General features: G+C 42.5%; 1 protein-coding gene across 1 annotated transcript; it reads right to left on the bottom strand.

Moving 5' to 3' along the window:
- Positions 1–7,077: 7,077 nt before the first annotated feature.
- SYCE3 (synaptonemal complex central element protein 3) lies at positions 7,078–8,413 on the bottom strand (the record flags this gene model as incomplete). Its single annotated transcript, XM_082005614.1, has 2 exons — positions 7,078–7,247; positions 8,305–8,413. The coding sequence occupies 2 exons, from the start codon at positions 8,411–8,413 to the stop codon at positions 7,078–7,080; spliced, it is 279 nt and encodes a 92-aa protein (XP_081861740.1).
- Positions 8,414–19,528: the final 11,115 nt, after the last annotated feature.

A 19,528-nucleotide genomic window follows, 5' to 3' on the forward strand; every position in this document is an offset into this window, starting at 1 on the left:
AGACTGGGAAAGATGTTGAGATGGATGCAGTGGTATTCTAATATCTTTCCTTGGAAGATGAATATGGCTGTTTTGAATTTTATTCTGTGTCAATAAGGTGAGGAAAACATTAAGTAACACGCCTTTTAAAAACTCTTAAGCAGCCTAATCTTTAGTAGGCTTCAGTTTTGTTCAGAACTAAATATGTTTCAGGCAGACTGGGGTGATGTTGGCAGTTTCACTGTAATATGAACAGATGCAAGATATTTATAAATACTCAAACATTACTGCAGAATTTGTTATAAAAACTACTTTAACTGCCTTCAGTTGTTCAAAAGTGCGTGCTTTTTCTTAAAGTGAGACTTGACAGGCCAAATAGAATTTTCTTAATTTCTACAAAAATGTAGGTCAGATTGATTCAGTTCAACAAAAGTACCTAGCTAGCCATCTTTATTTTATGAAAGAAGTTGAGGGAGAGATGCAAGTAGTGTCCTAGTGTCTAGTTCTATTTCTGTTATTTCATTCCTATCTTTGTGACAAAAAGAATTTTTGCATAAAAGAGAAGCTTGTGACTGACATAACCCCCTTCATCCCTGAATTCCTGGTTACAAAAATATAGGCTCAACTCTAGCAAGACTAAAGAGCTTACTGAAATTACGTTTTAGATGTCTCAGGCTGGGCATAAATTGTTCCCTTAGGAGGCCACTTGTTCTCTTGCTAGCTGAACTTTGGCTGAAATCTAAAACTGGTGCTCAATAATGTGGGTCACTTCTCTTGGCAATTGTGGTGCTTGTGTACCTGTAAATAAGGCTATGGGTTATTTGCCTCTAGCAGAACTTGACATGAGTGCTTAGGTTGTGTTGTGTTGGTTTGGGTTTTTTCAAAGACTTGTAGCTACAAGGATTTTGAATTTGCAGAGTAGTTAACATGCTTTTATACCTACTTGGAGCCATTGTTTTTGTGCTGTGTTCATTCTCTCATTCCAGTGTTCTTCCCTTTCATGGGCACTTGTAATGGCTTACACTTGGAGTGGATTACACTTTTATAGTGTAATCATCTTACAGTGTTTTCGTAATACTCTGCCTGACTGTAACCAGGCTTTTTGCTTGTGAAAGCTGCTGTTTACTGTTACTTAGCCACAAAAATATTCCCTGTGGCCTGTGATCTTTTGAGGAGGATAAAGAAGGGAAGAAGAAATTTCTGTAGGCCTTTGTGCACTGTTTCATTTTAAACATAATAGTCTTGCAATGACAAGATGTTTACAGATTCAGGGAAATACATATCCTATAAACTTTGTACTGAACAATATTATATCCACGTGCAGCCCATCCCAGCCACTTCCATGGGAGAACTGTACACAAGTGCAAGAAACGCCTTGGAAGTGAAACAGGATTTTCTGTTGCAGTTGGAAAAACTTTAGAAATAAAGTCTGGGCTACATAGAACTTGATTTCACAGCCCTTATGGCAAGCTATGTGCATACTCATGTCATGCTGGGGACACGTGCTTGAGATTCCCCCGTAGAATACTACAATGAACTAGCATGTGATCTGGATAGCAAGAGTTGTAATGACCCTACTAGCTCTAAAACAGTGGTTTTCAAACTCTTCAGTTTGTAGATCCATGGAAATTTCCGATGAAGATGGAAAACGATGCAAGTCTGACACTCAGTTATTGTGGCTTTTTAGAAAGTCTTACTTGTAGATCCTGAGTTCAAAGCCATGGCCTTAGACATTATTAGCCTTTCTGCTGGTTTGGCTTTTTGGAGAAAGAGCTAGCCTTCATGATGACTCTGATTCTGTAGGAAGGAAATGTATGCTCCGAGTTACTAAGACATACCTGAGAGGGAAAAACAGCCGCATGAGCCAGGTGGCTCTCCTTTACTCTTGATCCTTGCTCAAGAGTAAAGGAGACGAAGTTTTGGAGGTCATGTCAAACAAGTGGCAGCTTGAACTCTTCATTCTGTGCTGTCAACAATGCAGCTGTGATTTTGAGTTTTAGAGCTAGACTGCAGAATGCACTGAGCAGAAAATTGATCCTGATGAGTAAATACCACCAGCTGATGAGATGAATAATTACTTCTAATATCTTAAGGTTGTAAAATGTGATAGGAAAGACCTACAGAAAGTTGTCAGTGAGTCAGAGCTTCATCGTATTTCCTGATTATTGTCAAAATGCATGATTCTTCGATGCCTGGCTATCAGTTTGGAGTTTTGACTTGTAAATTGTGATTTTTGTAGGACCACACAGGTCCTCAGAATTAGTCAGGAATTCTAAGGATGATCAGCCATAAAGTATGTGTCTGTAGTACTGAAAGAGATCTGTTCTCAAAAAGTGTGGTTAAATGTGTAAAGATCCATGCAATCTTCGCGCAGGTAAGTGGCTTGTGTTAGTGTCAGCCTAGAACTCAATTTCAGCTGCACCTCAAGTTAAGATCAAACTTCTGCTGTTTTAACGTAGTTGGTAACAGTAGTTCAGTGGTAAGAGTCAAAATATGTTTTGTACCATTTATCTGTAATAGTCTTGTTTTCTTTCCAGAGGCTTAGAAGGTCTGTGTTCTGTAGTTAGTGCTCAGTGTGTTGGTCTAGCCAATTATTTTCACTTACATTACACAATACTCACATTTTTGTCCATGATACTGAGAGTGCTCTTAACAGCTTTTAATGGCCTCTAAATCTTGACCTTCTTCCTTTAACATATTCTGCATAATGTAGTGCTGGTATCTATAACAAGCTGCATGTAAAATCCCAAGTTCACAACCTCGGGATGATAGCCCAAATGTGGCACAAGAGCTTAAATGGTCGCTAACCTGCTCTATTATCTCCATATGCCTTTAGTCTAGCTTTCTGCAAATAAGATGCCATGTGTCCTCTTTATTCACTACTTGACTTTCTGAGGAGCCACAGAGAATTTTCTAGTTACCAGCAGAACTCAATGCATGTGTAAAACTCCATGTCACCTGAAAACCTTGTAATCTTACTGCTATGTGCGTATTCCAATGATCCAAACCCCGCACATGTACAGAAAAGCAGCAAGTAGAGAGTAGTTTATCAGAAACAGAAAAATAAGAAAATATGTTTTTGTTGAAAAATTGTAAATGCATTACACAGTGGTGCAGAAGCAGGGAGGAGGCGGTGCTATAAAAAGAAATCAGTATTAATAGAATGTAAACATAAAAGGCACTGCCACTTTCATGCCAGTAGTGCCTAGGTGATACAGTCCTTGCCCTGTGACTCCTTAGGACTGTTGTTCACCCCCTTCATTTTCAATAAGCTCTTTGCCTCTCTGCTAAGAATGCCAGCAAAAAGAATATTGTTTTAATACTAGCATGTATAAGTAGGGCTGTTACAGATTCAATGATCTCCCCATACACATTTCAGGAAAAACTGATGCAAGGATCTGGACTGAAATTTTGAAATAATTTATGCCAACAAGTAGAACAGCTAGCATGGATTCTCTTCTTGAACATTTCTGAGATAACCTGAATTGGAGCTATAATGATCAAGAACTGGAAAGCACTAGTACTAAATGAAATGAATATTGTAAACAGAGCTCTAGGCCATGTTCTGATAAGCATCAAGATGCCTAAGGACACGTGGAATGTCCACAGCCTCTTCTCTGTTTTACACTGGAGAGAACGGCACAGTTCCAACCATCAGAATTTCCAAAAGCCTGCATTTTAACCTGTTAGCTAAGTCCCATCTGTTTCCTGGTAAGAAACTGCTGCTGGAAACTCTTAACAGTGCTGAGAATCTGGGCAGCTCTGATGAGTGCAGTAGCATCTGAGCTGCTCGACAAAAAGAGACTGCAGGACACCTTGCACACCTCTGTTTCATAGACAGACAGATGTCTACATTCAGAATAGAAATGTGCTTTGAGATATGCCATTGCAGGCTTTTTGGACCAGGCAAGGTATGGCTCTGTTTGATGGCTCTTGGATAGTTCTCTCTTAGGCATCTTGCAGACAGGTTAAGTACGTAACGAAGATCAGTACATTTTGTTGTAACAGGGACGGTAAAAATGTTGTATTACTAAACACCAGAGCATCTTGCTACCATTAATAGGTTTTTAAGGGTCAAGTCCATAACCTCTTTGCTAAGCTTCACACACCTCTTTATGGAAGCTGATATCCAACTGTGGAAATAAGACTTGGCCTATCTATTCATGCCAAACCAACCAAGGTGAACACAGATTCCAGTGCCTGCCCAGATATCTGCATTAAAAAAAAAACCAAAACCAAACCAACTAACCAAACACTTTAACTGATTTGTGACTTGCTTTATTAAGTAACACTAAATGAGGCTAAGTAATGAATTACTAAGAAAACAGAACTCCTTACTGCTGTATTTGGGCATACAGATGGGCAGTGCACCAGTGCCAGCTTGTCTTGCTTCTGTAGCGGTTTTGCTTTCCCTTCAGTACAGTGCAGGCAGCACCTCCAATTAACTGCTGTACAGGCTCAGATCACAAGTGGAGTTCACCGACAGCTGACCATCAGCTGCTGGTGACGCTTTTCATTACAGAAATCTTTGGCGATGCGCGATTAAGAGATGTCAACCCAGCAATCCGGATTAGTTACAGTTTTAAGTTATGTGAGCACTAGGTGGGGCTGTTGCTCCACATAACTTTTTACTGACAATGTGTATGGCCCGCCCCTCTGACAGGGAATCAAGGTGTTTCAGTGTGAGCTATCTGGTTTCTGCTGCAAGCCTAAAGCATCTAGCTGGGCTGAAATGTGGTAGATGGTGAGATGCATGAAGCACAACTAACAACCCCCACAAGCTGATTCTCAGTGTAAAAAATAAAAGAAGAAAACCAACCTAAAATAAACACGTATTGTTTTAGTAGTAAAGGAAAAGTGTAAATCCCTTCCTGTATAGCATTTCAAGAATATGCACAGTTCCTACACTGGTGCATATCCCTGACTCTTCTCTGGTTATCATCACACAGCTGGGAAGAAAATCTTGGGGAGAAAGAGGCAGACCCAGCCTACTCAGCCAGCCAGATCCCCCAGGCAGAGTACAGGGGGTGCTCCCAGCCGCAGCCTTCGGTTCTCTCTTCCCAACTTCTGTCCCTACCGCCCATCACCGTTAGGTGTCCGTGGCCACGTGGGTGAGAGCTTCAGGAGCAAGAAAAAGGGTGGCAGAGATGACAAACGTTCGCAGGTATCCCCAACACCCCTCCTGTGACCTCCTGCTGTTCCCTCACAGCGGGCTGACCTGGTACCTCTGTGTAAGCACCTGTCCTTGAGGCTACACTGGTGCCTGATGGCAAACAGCCCATCATGTGTCTGCTTTTTGGAGAGGGGAAAATCAAAGTGCTCTTAAATGCCATCTGTTGATGGTGCTGTAATGCCTTCTGCTCCAGCGGTTATACAGGAAAAAGAAATACTCCATTTTCCAAAATTCGTAAAGGAGACATAAAATGATGAGACTTAAGGACTGAAAAAAATGTTGCCAGATGCCTCCTCTCCGTACAGCTACGCTCTCCGATTATGGCCCTTCGCGCTAGAGAAACACAATATTCTGACAGACTCACTTACTGTAGCCTTCCAGTCACAGGAAATAGGATTCAACTTTACATAAAAGATACAACTTCACTGAATGTCACATTTAATTAATTAAAAGACTTATTTTTTTAGAAGTGTTGGCTTTGAGTATTCTCTATCCTCAATGGTACTCTGGATTAAAAAAATCCCCCGCCCCCCCTTTTTTTTTTGGTAACACTGGCCACTTGTTTTAAATGTCTAAATGAAAATTGAGCTTTCTGGAAATCTACAGTCAATCTATACATAGCACTTTATGGCCAAAAGGTCACACAAAAATCACAAAATTCAGTACATTCCTACAAAAGCTATTAAAGACCTTGGCTGGAATGAAGATATACCTGCTGGGAAGTCAAGAGTAGAATTCAATGTTCTTAACAACTTGTGCCTCTAGAAACACTTAGTAGCAATGCAAAATGAAAAAAAAAAGGGGGGGGGGGAAGTGAAATTGCATATTTTTCATTTCAGCGGGATAAACATTCAATCTGAATTGAGATCAATCAGCCTCAAGGGAATACATAATTTAAAATTTAGCAAACTTTGGACAGATTATGGAGATGTGATTTAAATCATCAGATGCCTCTTCAAAGGCGATACTCTCACTTGCTACATGGTGCTTACTTTCTAGTTAAAGGAGACTTATTTTAATGAAAGGGAAGTTCCTTCTCAAAACTGACTTCCACCTTGGGTAAAATACTCATTTATGCATTAACTGCAAGCCACAAGGTAGTGCTCTTAATCCACATCTTGACTGCAAAAGAAAAGTAATTTTTTTTCCTTTTCTTCCTTTTTTTCATATTGCACAGTAGGAACATGCGGAGAAAAGCATGTTTTCTAACATGGTTAGTTTGGTTTCTGCAGCAATCCCACAGACTACACAACACACAGTGCAGTCTGTAATGGTAAACAATTTTTTCTTAAATGAGACATGCTACCTTCAGAGAGTTTGAGAAGAACAATCTTTCTGGGAAAACCAGACCAAAGAAACAGTTAAAAATACAAGGGAAAAAAAATGAAACTACAGATGAGCTATCTGAATAGTAAAATTCTGTAACTGAGTATCTAGTTGGCAATCCCACATCAAACTAACCCAATCTACCTGCAAATCTAGAATTTCACCTGTTTTTCATTTGGAAAAGAAGTAATTCTTCAGTTTGCTTGAAAGGCATGTGCTGGTGCAATACCACTGTAATGGTCCACTGTACCCCACCCACACCCCCCAAAGAATTCCATGTATATTGATGATGAAGTGAGTATGATATTCCAGGAAAAAAGACACAGAAAGCATGTAAATTGTGTATGCCCACACATTACAAGGATTACTGGTGAGCATAATAACAATAGACACATTGTTACCATTGACCTTCAACAATATAAATATATATGTGTGTAATCTCATTAAAATAGTTCCATAGATGTATATACATAAGTAGTTCTTAGTAAGATGAAAGCCAGTCCATTTTCCACAGTGTCTGTGAAACCTCCACAGCTGGAAACCAAAAAGACTGGAGTGATTTTCCAAAAGATGTAGTTCTGTCAGCATGACAATTAAATTTATTCCTTTTTTTGCTCTTCACCTTTAGAATCACTTAGCACCTCTTGCCATTTCTTCTCTACCTCTTCTTTGCAACTCAGGAAGGCATCTTCCAAACACTTCATGGAGTTGGCCAGGTCTGGGTTGGTACGCATGACTACCATGTCATATGCCATCCAGGTTGCCTGCACTACAAACCCAACAGATACTAAGCCAGGAATTTTGGCTGAATTAAATCAATGGCTGATTCAATAAATGAATAAAGGACATGAATTATTATCAGTCTAGATCTTATGTCAGAGGAGGCCTGCTGTAAAGTGGCAGCTGCCCACAGTAATACTCAAGATTAAATAAAAGACTGTTCAGTTATTACATCTTTGTAGATGTCTGAAGATACTTCAGAATGGAAGTATACAGATGTAAATTACAAAAGGGAGATAGATACTTTTACCTAAAAGTTACAACAAAATAAGTAATCAAAAAGAAAGGTTCAACAGACTGTTTTAAAATAAATGAACCAAAAATCCTCTCTCCGGAACAGTTACAGTCAGGAGGCTTGTGTTAGGTGAGAAAGATCAAGGAAGCTGCAGCATAGAGATGAAAGGTTTTAATTTAGCAACCTGAATAATGAAATTGGTTTTGAAATAACGAGTGTCTGATAAAGCAGAGCAAATAGTTTCAGCATTTATTTCATACTTTCCCTTTTGTTTTACCATAAATTGACTGTAGTTTTCTCAACAGCACTCATAAATTGTGCTTAATTACAAATATTTTAATTAACAGTTTCCATCTGTTCTGGTTAGTTGCACACAGTTTCGGATAGAATTGTTGCAGAACATGGAGAGGAATATGCAGTCTTCTCCATACATACAGGACTAAGATTAAATTTGCAGAGGAGTCTTTATTCTAGCTGAGGAATTAAACATGTCATGCACTGACCTGAGAGGTACTATGTATCCCACCACTTTTCAGAATTAAATCTCATTTTACATTAGTATTATTTCTGTTTTCAACCACCACTCTGAACTGAGCATTCATCACCTATTAATTTTTAATTCTGAGCTATCTGAAACTTCTAGATTGTTTTCATGCTTTCTCCCACTTAAGAACATTGGGCTGTGTTGATGGTGATTGTTTCCACTTACATTTCTATCACACGGAAGTTTACAGCAATAAATATAAGTAATAAAACTTCAACACTTCACTCTAGTAGACAAACCTGTATCATTCTTAATAAACACCTGTACCTGTTAGTTTTTCGATTTCCTCCAGAAGTTTTTCTAAGTCCCTGTTCAGGTCCTCCACCATCTTTACTGTGTTATCGTAGTTTCCTTCCTGAGGTTCTGATTCAGCCATCTGCAAAGAAAACAGGAATTTCATGCTTTATTTTATTTTGAAGTGAGTTGATTTTCACAGTTGAGAGAAAATAACATTGCAATAAATCAAAAAAGAACCAATATATTTTCAATCCATTTTGAAATTCAGTAGAGAAAATCACACTCAAATATGCTGTGTTTGTGCCAAATAAAGATTTTGGTATCAGTAATAAGATCACTGTGCCAAACACTTCATTAGAAAATTTTATGTATTATGCTGTTAGAGTTGTCTTCAAGCTTCTCTCCCAAATACTCTGATGTAGGGCAATTCCTAATTTCCAAAGTTAGTTGTAAAATCCCCATTTCTATCCAGTATTTCACACTTTCATGCTACAGCCAGGTAACTACATACACTAAGTTCTGTCACCATATAAGCAGTTTACTTACCTCGGATTAAGTTGTAAGTACGAAAATTTCAGGCAGTAAAAATGCTTGGGGCAAAAATACTGATTTAGAGGCCCAACTTCTGCAATTAAAAGTTTCAGAACCCCAATATTAACAAAAAATGTGACACACAGCCTTGCCTTTAATTTCCTTTCCTGAAAACTGCCAATGGATGGGATGAAACTATGAGGAAGGTAAACAGAAGAGCTTCCCTGTAGTGACTATACACATCATGCAGGAGGCACAGTTTTTTGTCAGCTTTCTTTTTTCACATGTGATTTCTCAAACTCATTCAGTAGGTCTCCATTTTCCGTTTTTTATTGCCGATAATCATGGAAGGAATGTGAGGGTTTACAACAGCTTTGCAGCATTTTAAAGCAGTGCCAAGCCTTATCAAGATGCTGGGTGTTCAAGGGTCTCTTCACACAACCAATTCCACAGGTAACTCTTGTGCCGGCAAACCCTTTACCCCAGAAAAGCCCAAACCCCTTCTTGTGCCACACGACGGGCCCGCTTCAACTTCCCACCAGACCGGCACTACGGCCACGGCGCTGGCGGACAGCTGGGCCGTGTGAGGAGCCGCCCGCCCGTACCCTCCCTCCCGAGGGGAAGACCCTGCTCCCTGACCCTCCGCCCGCCCGCGCCGCCGCCGAAGCGGGTGTCTGGCGGCCCCTCCCCGCGCCTCACCCTCCCCCTTTCCCGCCGACACCAACCACTCCGCCCCCGCCCTCAACCCCGAGCGCGAGGGGCCCACGCGCTCCCGCCTGCCGGGCCCGCGGCCGTCGCCAGCGGGGGCAGGAAGAGGAGCGGGCGGGAGCGGGACACAAACAACCCTGCCGTTCTGTCTTCCCCTGCCCGCTCTGCCCCGAGCTCACGGACTCGATTAATTTTGTGTTTCACGAAAACAAGTACTTGGGTGAGGAGTCAGGCGGCCCAGGGACAGGAAGGGGAGAGGCACGCGTTTTCCCCCCGCGCCGCGGCAGAGAGGCGCTCCGGGGCTCTGGGCCCGGGCTGTCGCACGGCTCAGTGTCGTGTCCCCCTCTCCTTCCAGCGCACCCGCAGCCGGTTCTGGGCCGTGGCACAGCAGGCCCCTCAGCCGGCCTGGCCACCCTCTCGGCGTCTGGGGCAAGCCGGGCCGCTGGGCAGCGCCCCCTCCCCTGCCAGCCGCGGTGCGTAGTTGCCCTTCCCCGGAGGCCGGACAACAAGAGGTAACCCCCTCCCCCTGCGTACGGCCCCTCTGGCTGTCCTTCAGCAACCCCCCCCGGCGTTGCCGGTGCGGGGCCGCCCCTCACCCTCCTCTGCCCGCCCTAAGCCACGGGCCGCTGCAGGCAACTTGGCAACTGGCGCCGTGGCAAGAATGCTCTCGCCAAGATGGCCTGTCGTTTGGGCAGTTGTCCTGAAAGTAACCCAAAAGTTAGGTCTTGTGCCAAAAAGATTGAAAGTTGGGGGGGGTCCCTCTGCTGCTTTTCTGTGGGGGTTCGTCTGCACTCCTGTGTGCTGGAGAGAGACTTGGGACCAGGGCTGGTAGTGGCAGAACAATGGGCAATGGTTTTGAACTGGAAGGCAATAGGTTGCGATTACATATAAGGAAGATCTACTTCACGGTGAGGGTGGTGAGGCAATGGAGCAAGTTGCCCAGAGAAGTTGTGGATGCCCCATCACTGGAAGGGGGCAAGTTCAAGGTCAGCTGGATGGGACTGTGCAAGCTGGTCTAGTGAAAGATGTCCCTTGCCCATGGCAGGGGAGTTGGACTAGATGATCTTTAAATGTCCCTTCCAAACCAAACCATTCTGTGATTCTATGATCTTCATTAAAAAAAAAGATCAGAGAACGTGTTTGGAGGACTAGGCAAAGAACGTTTAGAAATTTTCTAATGACTGAGAAACAAGACTCAAAGTTTATCAAGTTTGCTGATACTAGGAATTATCTGTTATATATAGCTGGGTGAGAATCAAGTCCCTTCTCTGAATTGCTCATGTCCCATTACAGATCAATGTGCAAACCTTGAACAGTTTGGGCTATCTCTCGTTCTCCTTTTTCATCCACACAAACAAAAACTTAGTCCTGTTTTTAAATGATTGAATATACTAGTATTCTCATCATGCACAAAACTTACTCATCTCTTGCTATCACCACTCATTTCACTGCCAGCTGAGTAGCTGGTTTGAAGATGACGATCCGTCTTCAAAACAAGCAAAATGAAGTATTTATTCACCCAAGTGATATGAATGCTGCAGAGTTTATCACAGAGCATTGTGTTGCTAAAATTCTGCAGGAGTTCAAAAGCAGTTGAGCAAAGGTTTATCAAAGAAAAGATTATATTTAGCTAAATAAATCCTTGAACCACTGGCTGCTGGAGGCTGAGGAAAGTATTAAGGGCACTGTCATTTTATGTTTGTTACAGTCTTTTGTTTCCCTAGGCACTCTCACTGCCAGCTGTCTGAGGCATAATACTAGACTGATGGACCCTTGGTTTAAGGTGGGAGTCATTTCCAGCTCCTAAATTCTGTGCCTTTAAGCTGTCTCCCAGATGCTGCCTCCTGCTGTACTTGTGTGGTTAGAAGGTTGATTTTTGGTCTAATGGTGTTGCTTTTTAATACTGCTTCATTACTCTGTGAAAACCTGTGCAGCAAATATCATGTGTTTATGCATGTAATTCCATTAGCTTAGAAGCCACCTTGCTACTGCACAATAATAAATGTGCTAGAATCGATTTCCAGTAACACTGGCAGACAGGAACATGTTTTGTTTCAACATGTCTTGGTTTATTTGTGATTCTTCTCTACTACTTTTTAGAACACAGTGATGTGGTAGAGAGTGAATTACAGGTGCAAAAAATAATATTACTAGATGGAATAATTCTTAAATGCATTTTTATGTAACAGTGTTACAGCTCTTAGAATCATAGAATCTTTGGGTTGGAAGGGACCTTTAAGATTATCTAGTCCACCCCCCCTGCAGTGAGCAGGGACACCTTGAACTTGATCAGGTTGCTCAGAGCCCCATCCAACCTGACCTGGAATGTTTCCAGGGATGGGGCATCTACCACCTCTCTGGGCAGCCTGTGCCAGTGGTTCACCACCCTCATTGTGAAAAAGTTCTTCCTTAGATCTAGTTGAAATCTACCATCTTGTAGTTTAAAACCATCACCCCTTGTCCTGTTGCAACAGGCCCTGCTAAAAAGTCTGTCCTCATCTTTCTTCTAAGGCCCCTTGAAGTAGAAGGCGGCTGCAGTAAGGTCTCTCCCTTGTTCAGCCTACTCTTCTCCAGGCTGAACAACCCCAACTCTCTCATCCTATCCTTACAGGAGAGGAGTTCCATCCCTCTGATCATTTTTGTGTCCCTCCTCTGGACTCTCTCCAACAGGTCCATGTCTTTCCTGTGCTGAGGGCTCCAGAGCTGGATGCAGTACTGCAGGTGGGGTCTCACCAGAGCAGAGTAGAGGGGCAGAATCATCTCCCTCGACCTGTTGGCCACGCTTCTTTTGATGCAGCCCAGGGTACGGTTGGTTTTCTGGGCTGCAAGTGCACATTGCTGGCTCATGTCCAGGTTTTCATCCACTTTTTCATCATCTCTCGGTGTTACATACTTTCTAGTTCTTTTAAGGTCTCTATAGGCATCCTTTCCAGGGGATAGCTGGCTCCTCTGCCGCTTCCTGTATGAAGCCCTACAATTTATTCTGAGACTGGGTGTTTAGATTGTTACAGCTCTCTTCACCAGCTTCTAGGTTTTGCCAAGAGAAGCTGGTGTTTTCTTACTGGAAAATGGAAACAAACAGTGTAAAAATGCAGTGGCAAAGAGCAGGAACTTAAAAGGTAAATTTATATATTTAACAAAAAGAACATAAGAAACTGAAAGAGAAAAGGTAAAAGTAACAGAGGAATATGCATATGTATTGTGCTTAGGATGTTGGTTGCTCAGGACAAAAGCACTTGTGAACTAGATAGAGTGGAACTGAATGCATGTGATATGTGCTGCACCTAACTTACAGTCTAACAGTTCATCTATCAGCCCTAGAGTTCTGGGAGAGGCTGTGGCCAAGCTACTGAGTAATGCTGTGGATAAGTACTGATTTGGGGAGCCCAAAGAGATCCTGCTCAGGGAAGTTATTTCTTTGAAGAAGAGGAAGACAATGGAATTTAGCCCAAATGTATGGTATCTAACTTCTGACATTTAACCAAGACACGTAGATCAGGAGCTAGGTTACCCTTTATATACTGTGATGACAGTGTAGGTAGAGAGGATTTTAGTACTTGAATTGCTTCACAGAAGTTTTTATGAGCTTGGGTTAACCATACAGAGAACCTAGGGCAGCTGTGACCCTAACTTAGTTTTTCAGCTGTGTTGAATGAATCCCAGCTTCTGGGCCTGGAAAATCTACCAAAGAAACCAAAGGGGAAAACTGTACTGTAACCTACTTAGAGCATCTAACCAATCTTCAGGATCTTTCCTGAGCATCTGGTTTGAGAAAGTAGGGCTGACCAGACCAGTAACTGCATGAAACTGTGCAAATTAAATTTCCATTTAGACTTAAGAAAATAGTTGGGAATCATAAGGTCTAATTTTGCAGGAAATTGGAGGGAAAAAGAACATTATTAGGTGTGCCTAACCCTGAATAGAGGAAGTGCTGGCAAATTACTGGACCTTCAGCTAGCTGAAGATGACCGATGCATAATCCTTCAGTCATCTCATTTTTATAAGGAGAAGCTCTTTTATTTCTTTCTTATTTCTTTTCATATTATGCTATCCTCTCCTAGCCTTGGTTCTTTTGGAAAGTTCAAAAAAAACTTCAGGAATGAACTGAAAATCCCACTAGAACTACCATTTTCAAGAAAAATCTAAATATTAAATAGACAAATTGTTCTCAAGTCAGAAGATCCGCCATCATGAGAAGCAGAGCTCATGAGGCAGAACAGAGACTTTGGAATTTTTCTTTCACTTCTAAATCATCCGTTCTGATTCCAACCCCATTCTGCCTTGCAGAAACAAAAGAACAACCTCTGTGGGCTAAGGATGGCCAAAAGATCAGTCACAGTCTACCATCTATAAGCCATATTTTAAATCTTGCATTAGGATGTGAAAGTAAGTGAAACACCTTACCGCCTCTAAATTACTGCAGAAAAAGTGAATACCACAACGACATTTAAGAAGGACATCCTTTCATCTGAAGCTTGCTTTCTCTGGTCCAGCAGCAGTTACTTGGAGTCTGCTTACCTACTGAAAGTTGAACTACAAAGTTAGCAGTCCCAGCACACAGGACAAAGACTGAATGGTTTGTGGTTGAGTTGCTGCTTAGTCCTGAAAACACATCTTGAGGCTACTGAGCAGCTGTGTGTGATTTGGATGGTTGCTAGGTGTGCTATAGTTGTCTTGGAGATAAAGAGGACGTTTTTGTTAATAAGACTGCCAGTCTACTGCCTTTCAGTGTGCCTAATCATACTTGCTTAAGGCAAAAACAGAGAGAAGGACAGAGGCATTTGAACAGGCAGCGTTTTCATTGTGGATGTGCACACAATGCAAGACGTAGCACAAGAAGTTAGTTTTTCACAGGACAAAACATGACAATAGATGACTCCTGTCCCTTAACTAAGCATGGGGAGGGACTTGTGGATCAGTGAGGAAGATTATATAGTCGGAGGCCTGAACCACTAAAATATCTTCTCCAACCAGTCCGACTGGGAGCGCAGCAGAAAGGTTGACGGAGAAACTAAAAGCAGCAGCAGTTGCTGCTTTTGCATATGCATACCTTGAATATTAACCTTTGCCTTTCCCGCTGTTTCTTCTGGGGCTCTAGAAAGAAGGAGTAAGAGGAGGAAGATTGTAAATTGTAATATTTTTAAACAGGAATCTGAATGAGTTCCCCCAGGTGCCCTGGGGGAAGGTGTGTGTGAAAAATAAGATGTTTCAGTAAAGAATTCGTTTAAATGAGGAGCTGTCCTTTGCATTTTAGCTGCTTTTTAATGGGTAATGGGGTACGGGACAGATACTCTGCTCCTTCATGGAGAAGGTACTGCGGAGAGTCGAGGCAAGTTAGTACCGGAGTGAGAGGAAAGCTGAAACCAGAGTCTGAAGCTACACTCTGCAGCTGTAGTTATCTTTATAACCCAAGAAAATTTTCAGTCTAGAAGATGTCTCTCCTGGTTTCTCAGAGGGTGAAAGTCCACATAAAAGAGCAATCTCACTAATACTATTTTGCCCACTTCTGCCAGTCTCTGTAGAGAGATCAAGCAATGAAGAAAGCCTCTTCTGGTTTTCACCATTTTGCAGACATGTACAGTAAATGCCAGGTGGAAGAATAATCCCAGAGAGAGGCTTGCAATGTACTGGTGTACAGATATATTAATATGCAGTCTCTCTTATGGATAAATTAACTATTGTGTTTCAGTATGTAAAGCTATTGCCTCTATTGCAACTAAAATTTTCCCACAACAAAATAATATATGCAGCACCAAAGTGTTAATAGGAGTAGGTAAGTTTTGCTCAGACGGTTGGCAGAGATTGTATAATCTACATCTTCCCAAAGGTTCCTGCATTGTGTTGTTGACTGTGAAATGAACTTTGTCTCTCAACGATAAATCTCAAGTTGTTTCCTCTTGTAATACAACTGCCTTCCACTTGTATAAAGTAGGTAAGCAAAGAATCTTGTACATAACTCATAACCAGGAGTCAGGAATCTGAAACTCTTAACACAAGATTTTTCAGTGATAGGGCAATCTCTGAGCTAATGAGGGGAGCCTGCAGGCCAGCAGCTGGGACTCGCATACAGCGGCTGAGTGGGAAGAAAGTCCCCAGAACTGAAATTCTGAGGAACTGAGGTGCAATGAAGGTTATGCCGCACAGCTGCTGAGGACTGAGGACACCAGCAGAGTGCAACGGTGACCCCAAGGGCATCATAGCAAGAAATAGTCACAGGGCAAGTTCAACAATATCATCCGGTCTGGTTCGGGAGCTCAGAATGCATGGACAGCCTGAGCAGGAGGGATATGAACAAGCAAGGTGGAACATGAAAAAAGGCTGCGTTGCTGCTGTCTGTTGTAGCATGTTTTGGTGTTATTAATCTTTTATCTCTTTATTTGAAGATTGTGTTCCTGATAGAAAATGCTTTCAGCATCTGGAGTCTTAGGGGTTTTGTACAGATTTTCTATTCCAAGAACACATTTTTTCTAAATCTGAAGTGTGTGATTTCTTTGTGATGTTAGCCTATCCCTCTTGATCTGTATTTGCCTGCCTTTCAAATTATGCTGCAGGTCCCTGCCTGAGGACTCTTTGCTTTGCCTGTCTCTGTCATCTGTGGGTGAGCAGCTGGTGCATGGAAGCCAGGCAGACTCGTTTTACAGGTGTGTGCCTACCTGTCAGCTCACGTGTTGGACGTACACTCACGAGATCTCCCTGGGGAGACAGCTGAGAAGACCTTGAGGAGTAAAGAATTGAAGCTGGGCAGGTCTGAGGTAGGAAAATCAATGAGGAGGAACTTAGTCATAAGAATTACAACCACACAAGGTAACCATCAGCGTTATCAGGAGCGGCCTCAGACAAACTGGGAACTGGCAGCAGGCGAGCTTCAGGAAAAGACTACCGCAGGGCAAGTGTAATTCAGGTAAGTGGGAGAAAACACTGCTGGAAGATTAGCTAATGATGTTTAATTTTTTAAAAATGCTTTTATTAAACATAAATGTGACCTGAAGTAGGATATAGCTGCACCATGAAGTCTATACGCCTGTGTATATATATGCATCTGTGCATGTACTTGCTGCTTGTATCGAGGTTACTTATAGTAATAAATTTCTGTGATCATAAAAGTATTGGGGTTTGAGAAAAAAAAGAGATATGTCCTCTACATGCAGGTTTATTTAAGCAAAATAACTTCTAGGCACATTTTAAACAGGAAGAAAATAACAAAGGAAATAAGTTTTGTATAAAATTAGTCTCAGTTCACTGAAACAATGCAGGGCCATGCTATGCATGTGTGTATAAACAGGTACAGCATTTGGTTATGTAATACATGCCTAGGGCTGGATTCAGAACTAATGATAATTAGAACTGATTTCCATCACTGTTGCTTGATTGTAAGGAAACTAACACTAATCCGATGTGGTGCAGATACCTAGATTTTTCTATATGTTTACCTGTTTGCATGAATCTCTGTGTGTGCGTGCATGAGCTACTGATTATAAACAAAATCTGTGTTAAATGCACCAAGAAACATCCAAAGTTTGGGAAATTATGAAGTTAAAATTGTGTACACAGCTTCACCTCAGTTACTTTGTGGCATATTGCATTTATGAAGCAATGTGGTATCTTGCAGTATTCTTATCACACGGTGTTTTTTACAAGAGCTACATGTATGCATGGTCCTTTTAAAAACTCCTTCATCTTCTCATGTCCTGTCACAGCTTGTGGTAGGTTGACCCTGGCTGGATGCCAGGTGCCCACCAAAGCTGCTCTATCACTCCCCTTCATAAGCTGGACAGAGGAGAGAAAATATAACAAAAGGATCCGGCGTCAAGATAAGGACAGGGAGAGATCACTCACCAATTACCATCACAAGCAAAACAGACTTGACTTGGGGAAATTAGTTTAATTTATTACCAATCAAATCAGAGTAGGATAATGAGAAATAAGAAATAAGGACTAAATCTTAAAACACCTTCCCCCCACCCCTCCCTTCTTCCCAGGCTCAACTTCACTCCCAATTTTCTCTACCTCCTCCTCCCAAATGGCACAGGGGGACAGGGAATGGGAGTTGTGGTCAGTTCATCACACGCTGTCTCTGCCGCTCCTGCCTCCTCAGGGGAAGGACTCCTCACACTCTTCCCCTGCCCTAGCATGGGGTCCCTCCCATGGGAGACAGGCCTCCATGAACTTCTTCAACATGAGTCCTTCCCGTGGGCAGCAGTTCTTCACAAACTGCTCCAGCCTGGGTCCCTTCCATGGGGTAGAGTCCTTCTGGAACAGACTGCTCCATCATGGGTTCCCCTGCAAGGGTCACAAGTCCTGCCAGCAAACCTGCTCCAGCCTGGGCTCCTCTCTTCCCAAGGGGCCACAGGTCCTGCCAGGAGCCTGCTCCAGCGTGGGCTTCTCACAGGGTCACAGCCTCCTTCAGGCATCCACCTGCTCCAGCGTGGGGCCCTCCCTGGGCTGCCAGTGGAGATCAGCTCCAGCATGGAGCTCCATGGGCTGCAGGGGAACAGCCTGCCTCACCATGGTCTTCACCACTGCTCTGGCACCTGGAGCACCTCCTCTCCCTCCTTCCTCATTGACCTTGGTGTCTGCAGGGCTGTTTCTCTCACATAGTCTCACTCCTCTCTCCGGCTGCAGTTCCACATGGGCTTTTTTACGCTTTTAAAATATGTTATCCCAGAGGTGCTACCACCGTTGCTGATGGCCTCGGCCTTGGCCAGTGGTGGATCTGTCTTGAAGCTGTCTGGCATTGGCTTTATTGGACATAGAGGAAGCTCCTAGCAGCTTCTCACAGAAGACTCCCGCTGCCAAAACCTCACCATGTAAACCCAATACACAGCTTTTGCTGTCAGTTTTTCAGAATATCTGTATTAGGTTTGTGCTGCGGTTTGATACAGGCTTAGTACTAGCAGCTACCACCAAAATCAGAGTTCAGTCAGTAAGAAAGACAGAATGGCCAGCATTTTCAAAAGTAGTGTGTGATTTTGACTACAGAAAATGAAGTCATAGGTAAGTGTGTGCTGTTGCGAGTTTGGCCTCTAGACTTTTCATATTCCGAATACCTGTTCACTAAGGGCTTCAGGCCAATGTATTCCTCACCATTTTTAAAATTATTTTAACTTTTATGTTGCAGATTCGCTGTGAGGAATAACTTTTCATGATGTTAATTCAGGGAGAATGTGATCAAGATATGGTAATTTTTCAGAAACTATAGTAGGCCATTAGAAAAAAATATTTTTTATCTTAATCACCATTCAGTTTCTGGTACAATTTCACACTTCTGTACACAGACTTCCTCATGCTGCACAAATATATCAGTTTTTGTGAGGTGGTCTAAGTTTAGGCAAAACTTAGCACCATTAGAACTTGCATATCTTCACTGATACGGTGCCACTTTGGACTAACCTTGTAAGCATAAAAGCACAGCAGTGCAGAGTCCTTCTGACTCATATTTCTCAATGCAGAAGCAACTGCTGACTTTGCCTGTTTTTTCTGCTTCTTTGAAAAGGAGCCAAGTTTGCCCTAATTAGTTCACCTGCTCAAATAGCAGCATGGACCTGATTATTTGCTGTTTTCTCCATGGTCTAGCTCTTCAGAAGTGATCAGCCTAATTTTCTTTCACTCCTTTGATATGCTTCAGTAGCAGGTAGCCTTGGTTTGATGTTCAGATACTAATTGCAGACCAAGAGAAAATCACTGTACGAGATTTTTTGAAACACTTTGTTTTCTTATAGGGTGTTACGGTTACCAGCTGTTGAAAAGTGACTTAGAGTACCGAATCTTTATAGCCGAGACATTATTACAGCCAGTACAGCAAGCCGCAGGATATTATCAGTAACACTTGTTCAGGACAGAAGTGAGGTGGCTTTGGTATGTTATAAGCTGGGTTGACTGGTCAGAATTTCCCATTCTACACAATTGGAGATGCTGCTTGGTAACCCATGGGCGCCTTATGGTGGGAGGCGAGATGACTGGATTGGGCCAGGGAAACCTTGCAAAGATGTCCTGATTTGCCAGGGTGTTGCAAATA

Source organism: Phaethon aethereus (genome assembly GCF_964289735.1).
Source record: "Phaethon aethereus genome assembly, chromosome: 1".
Lineage (NCBI taxonomy): Eukaryota > Metazoa > Chordata > Aves > Phaethontiformes > Phaethontidae > Phaethon > Phaethon aethereus.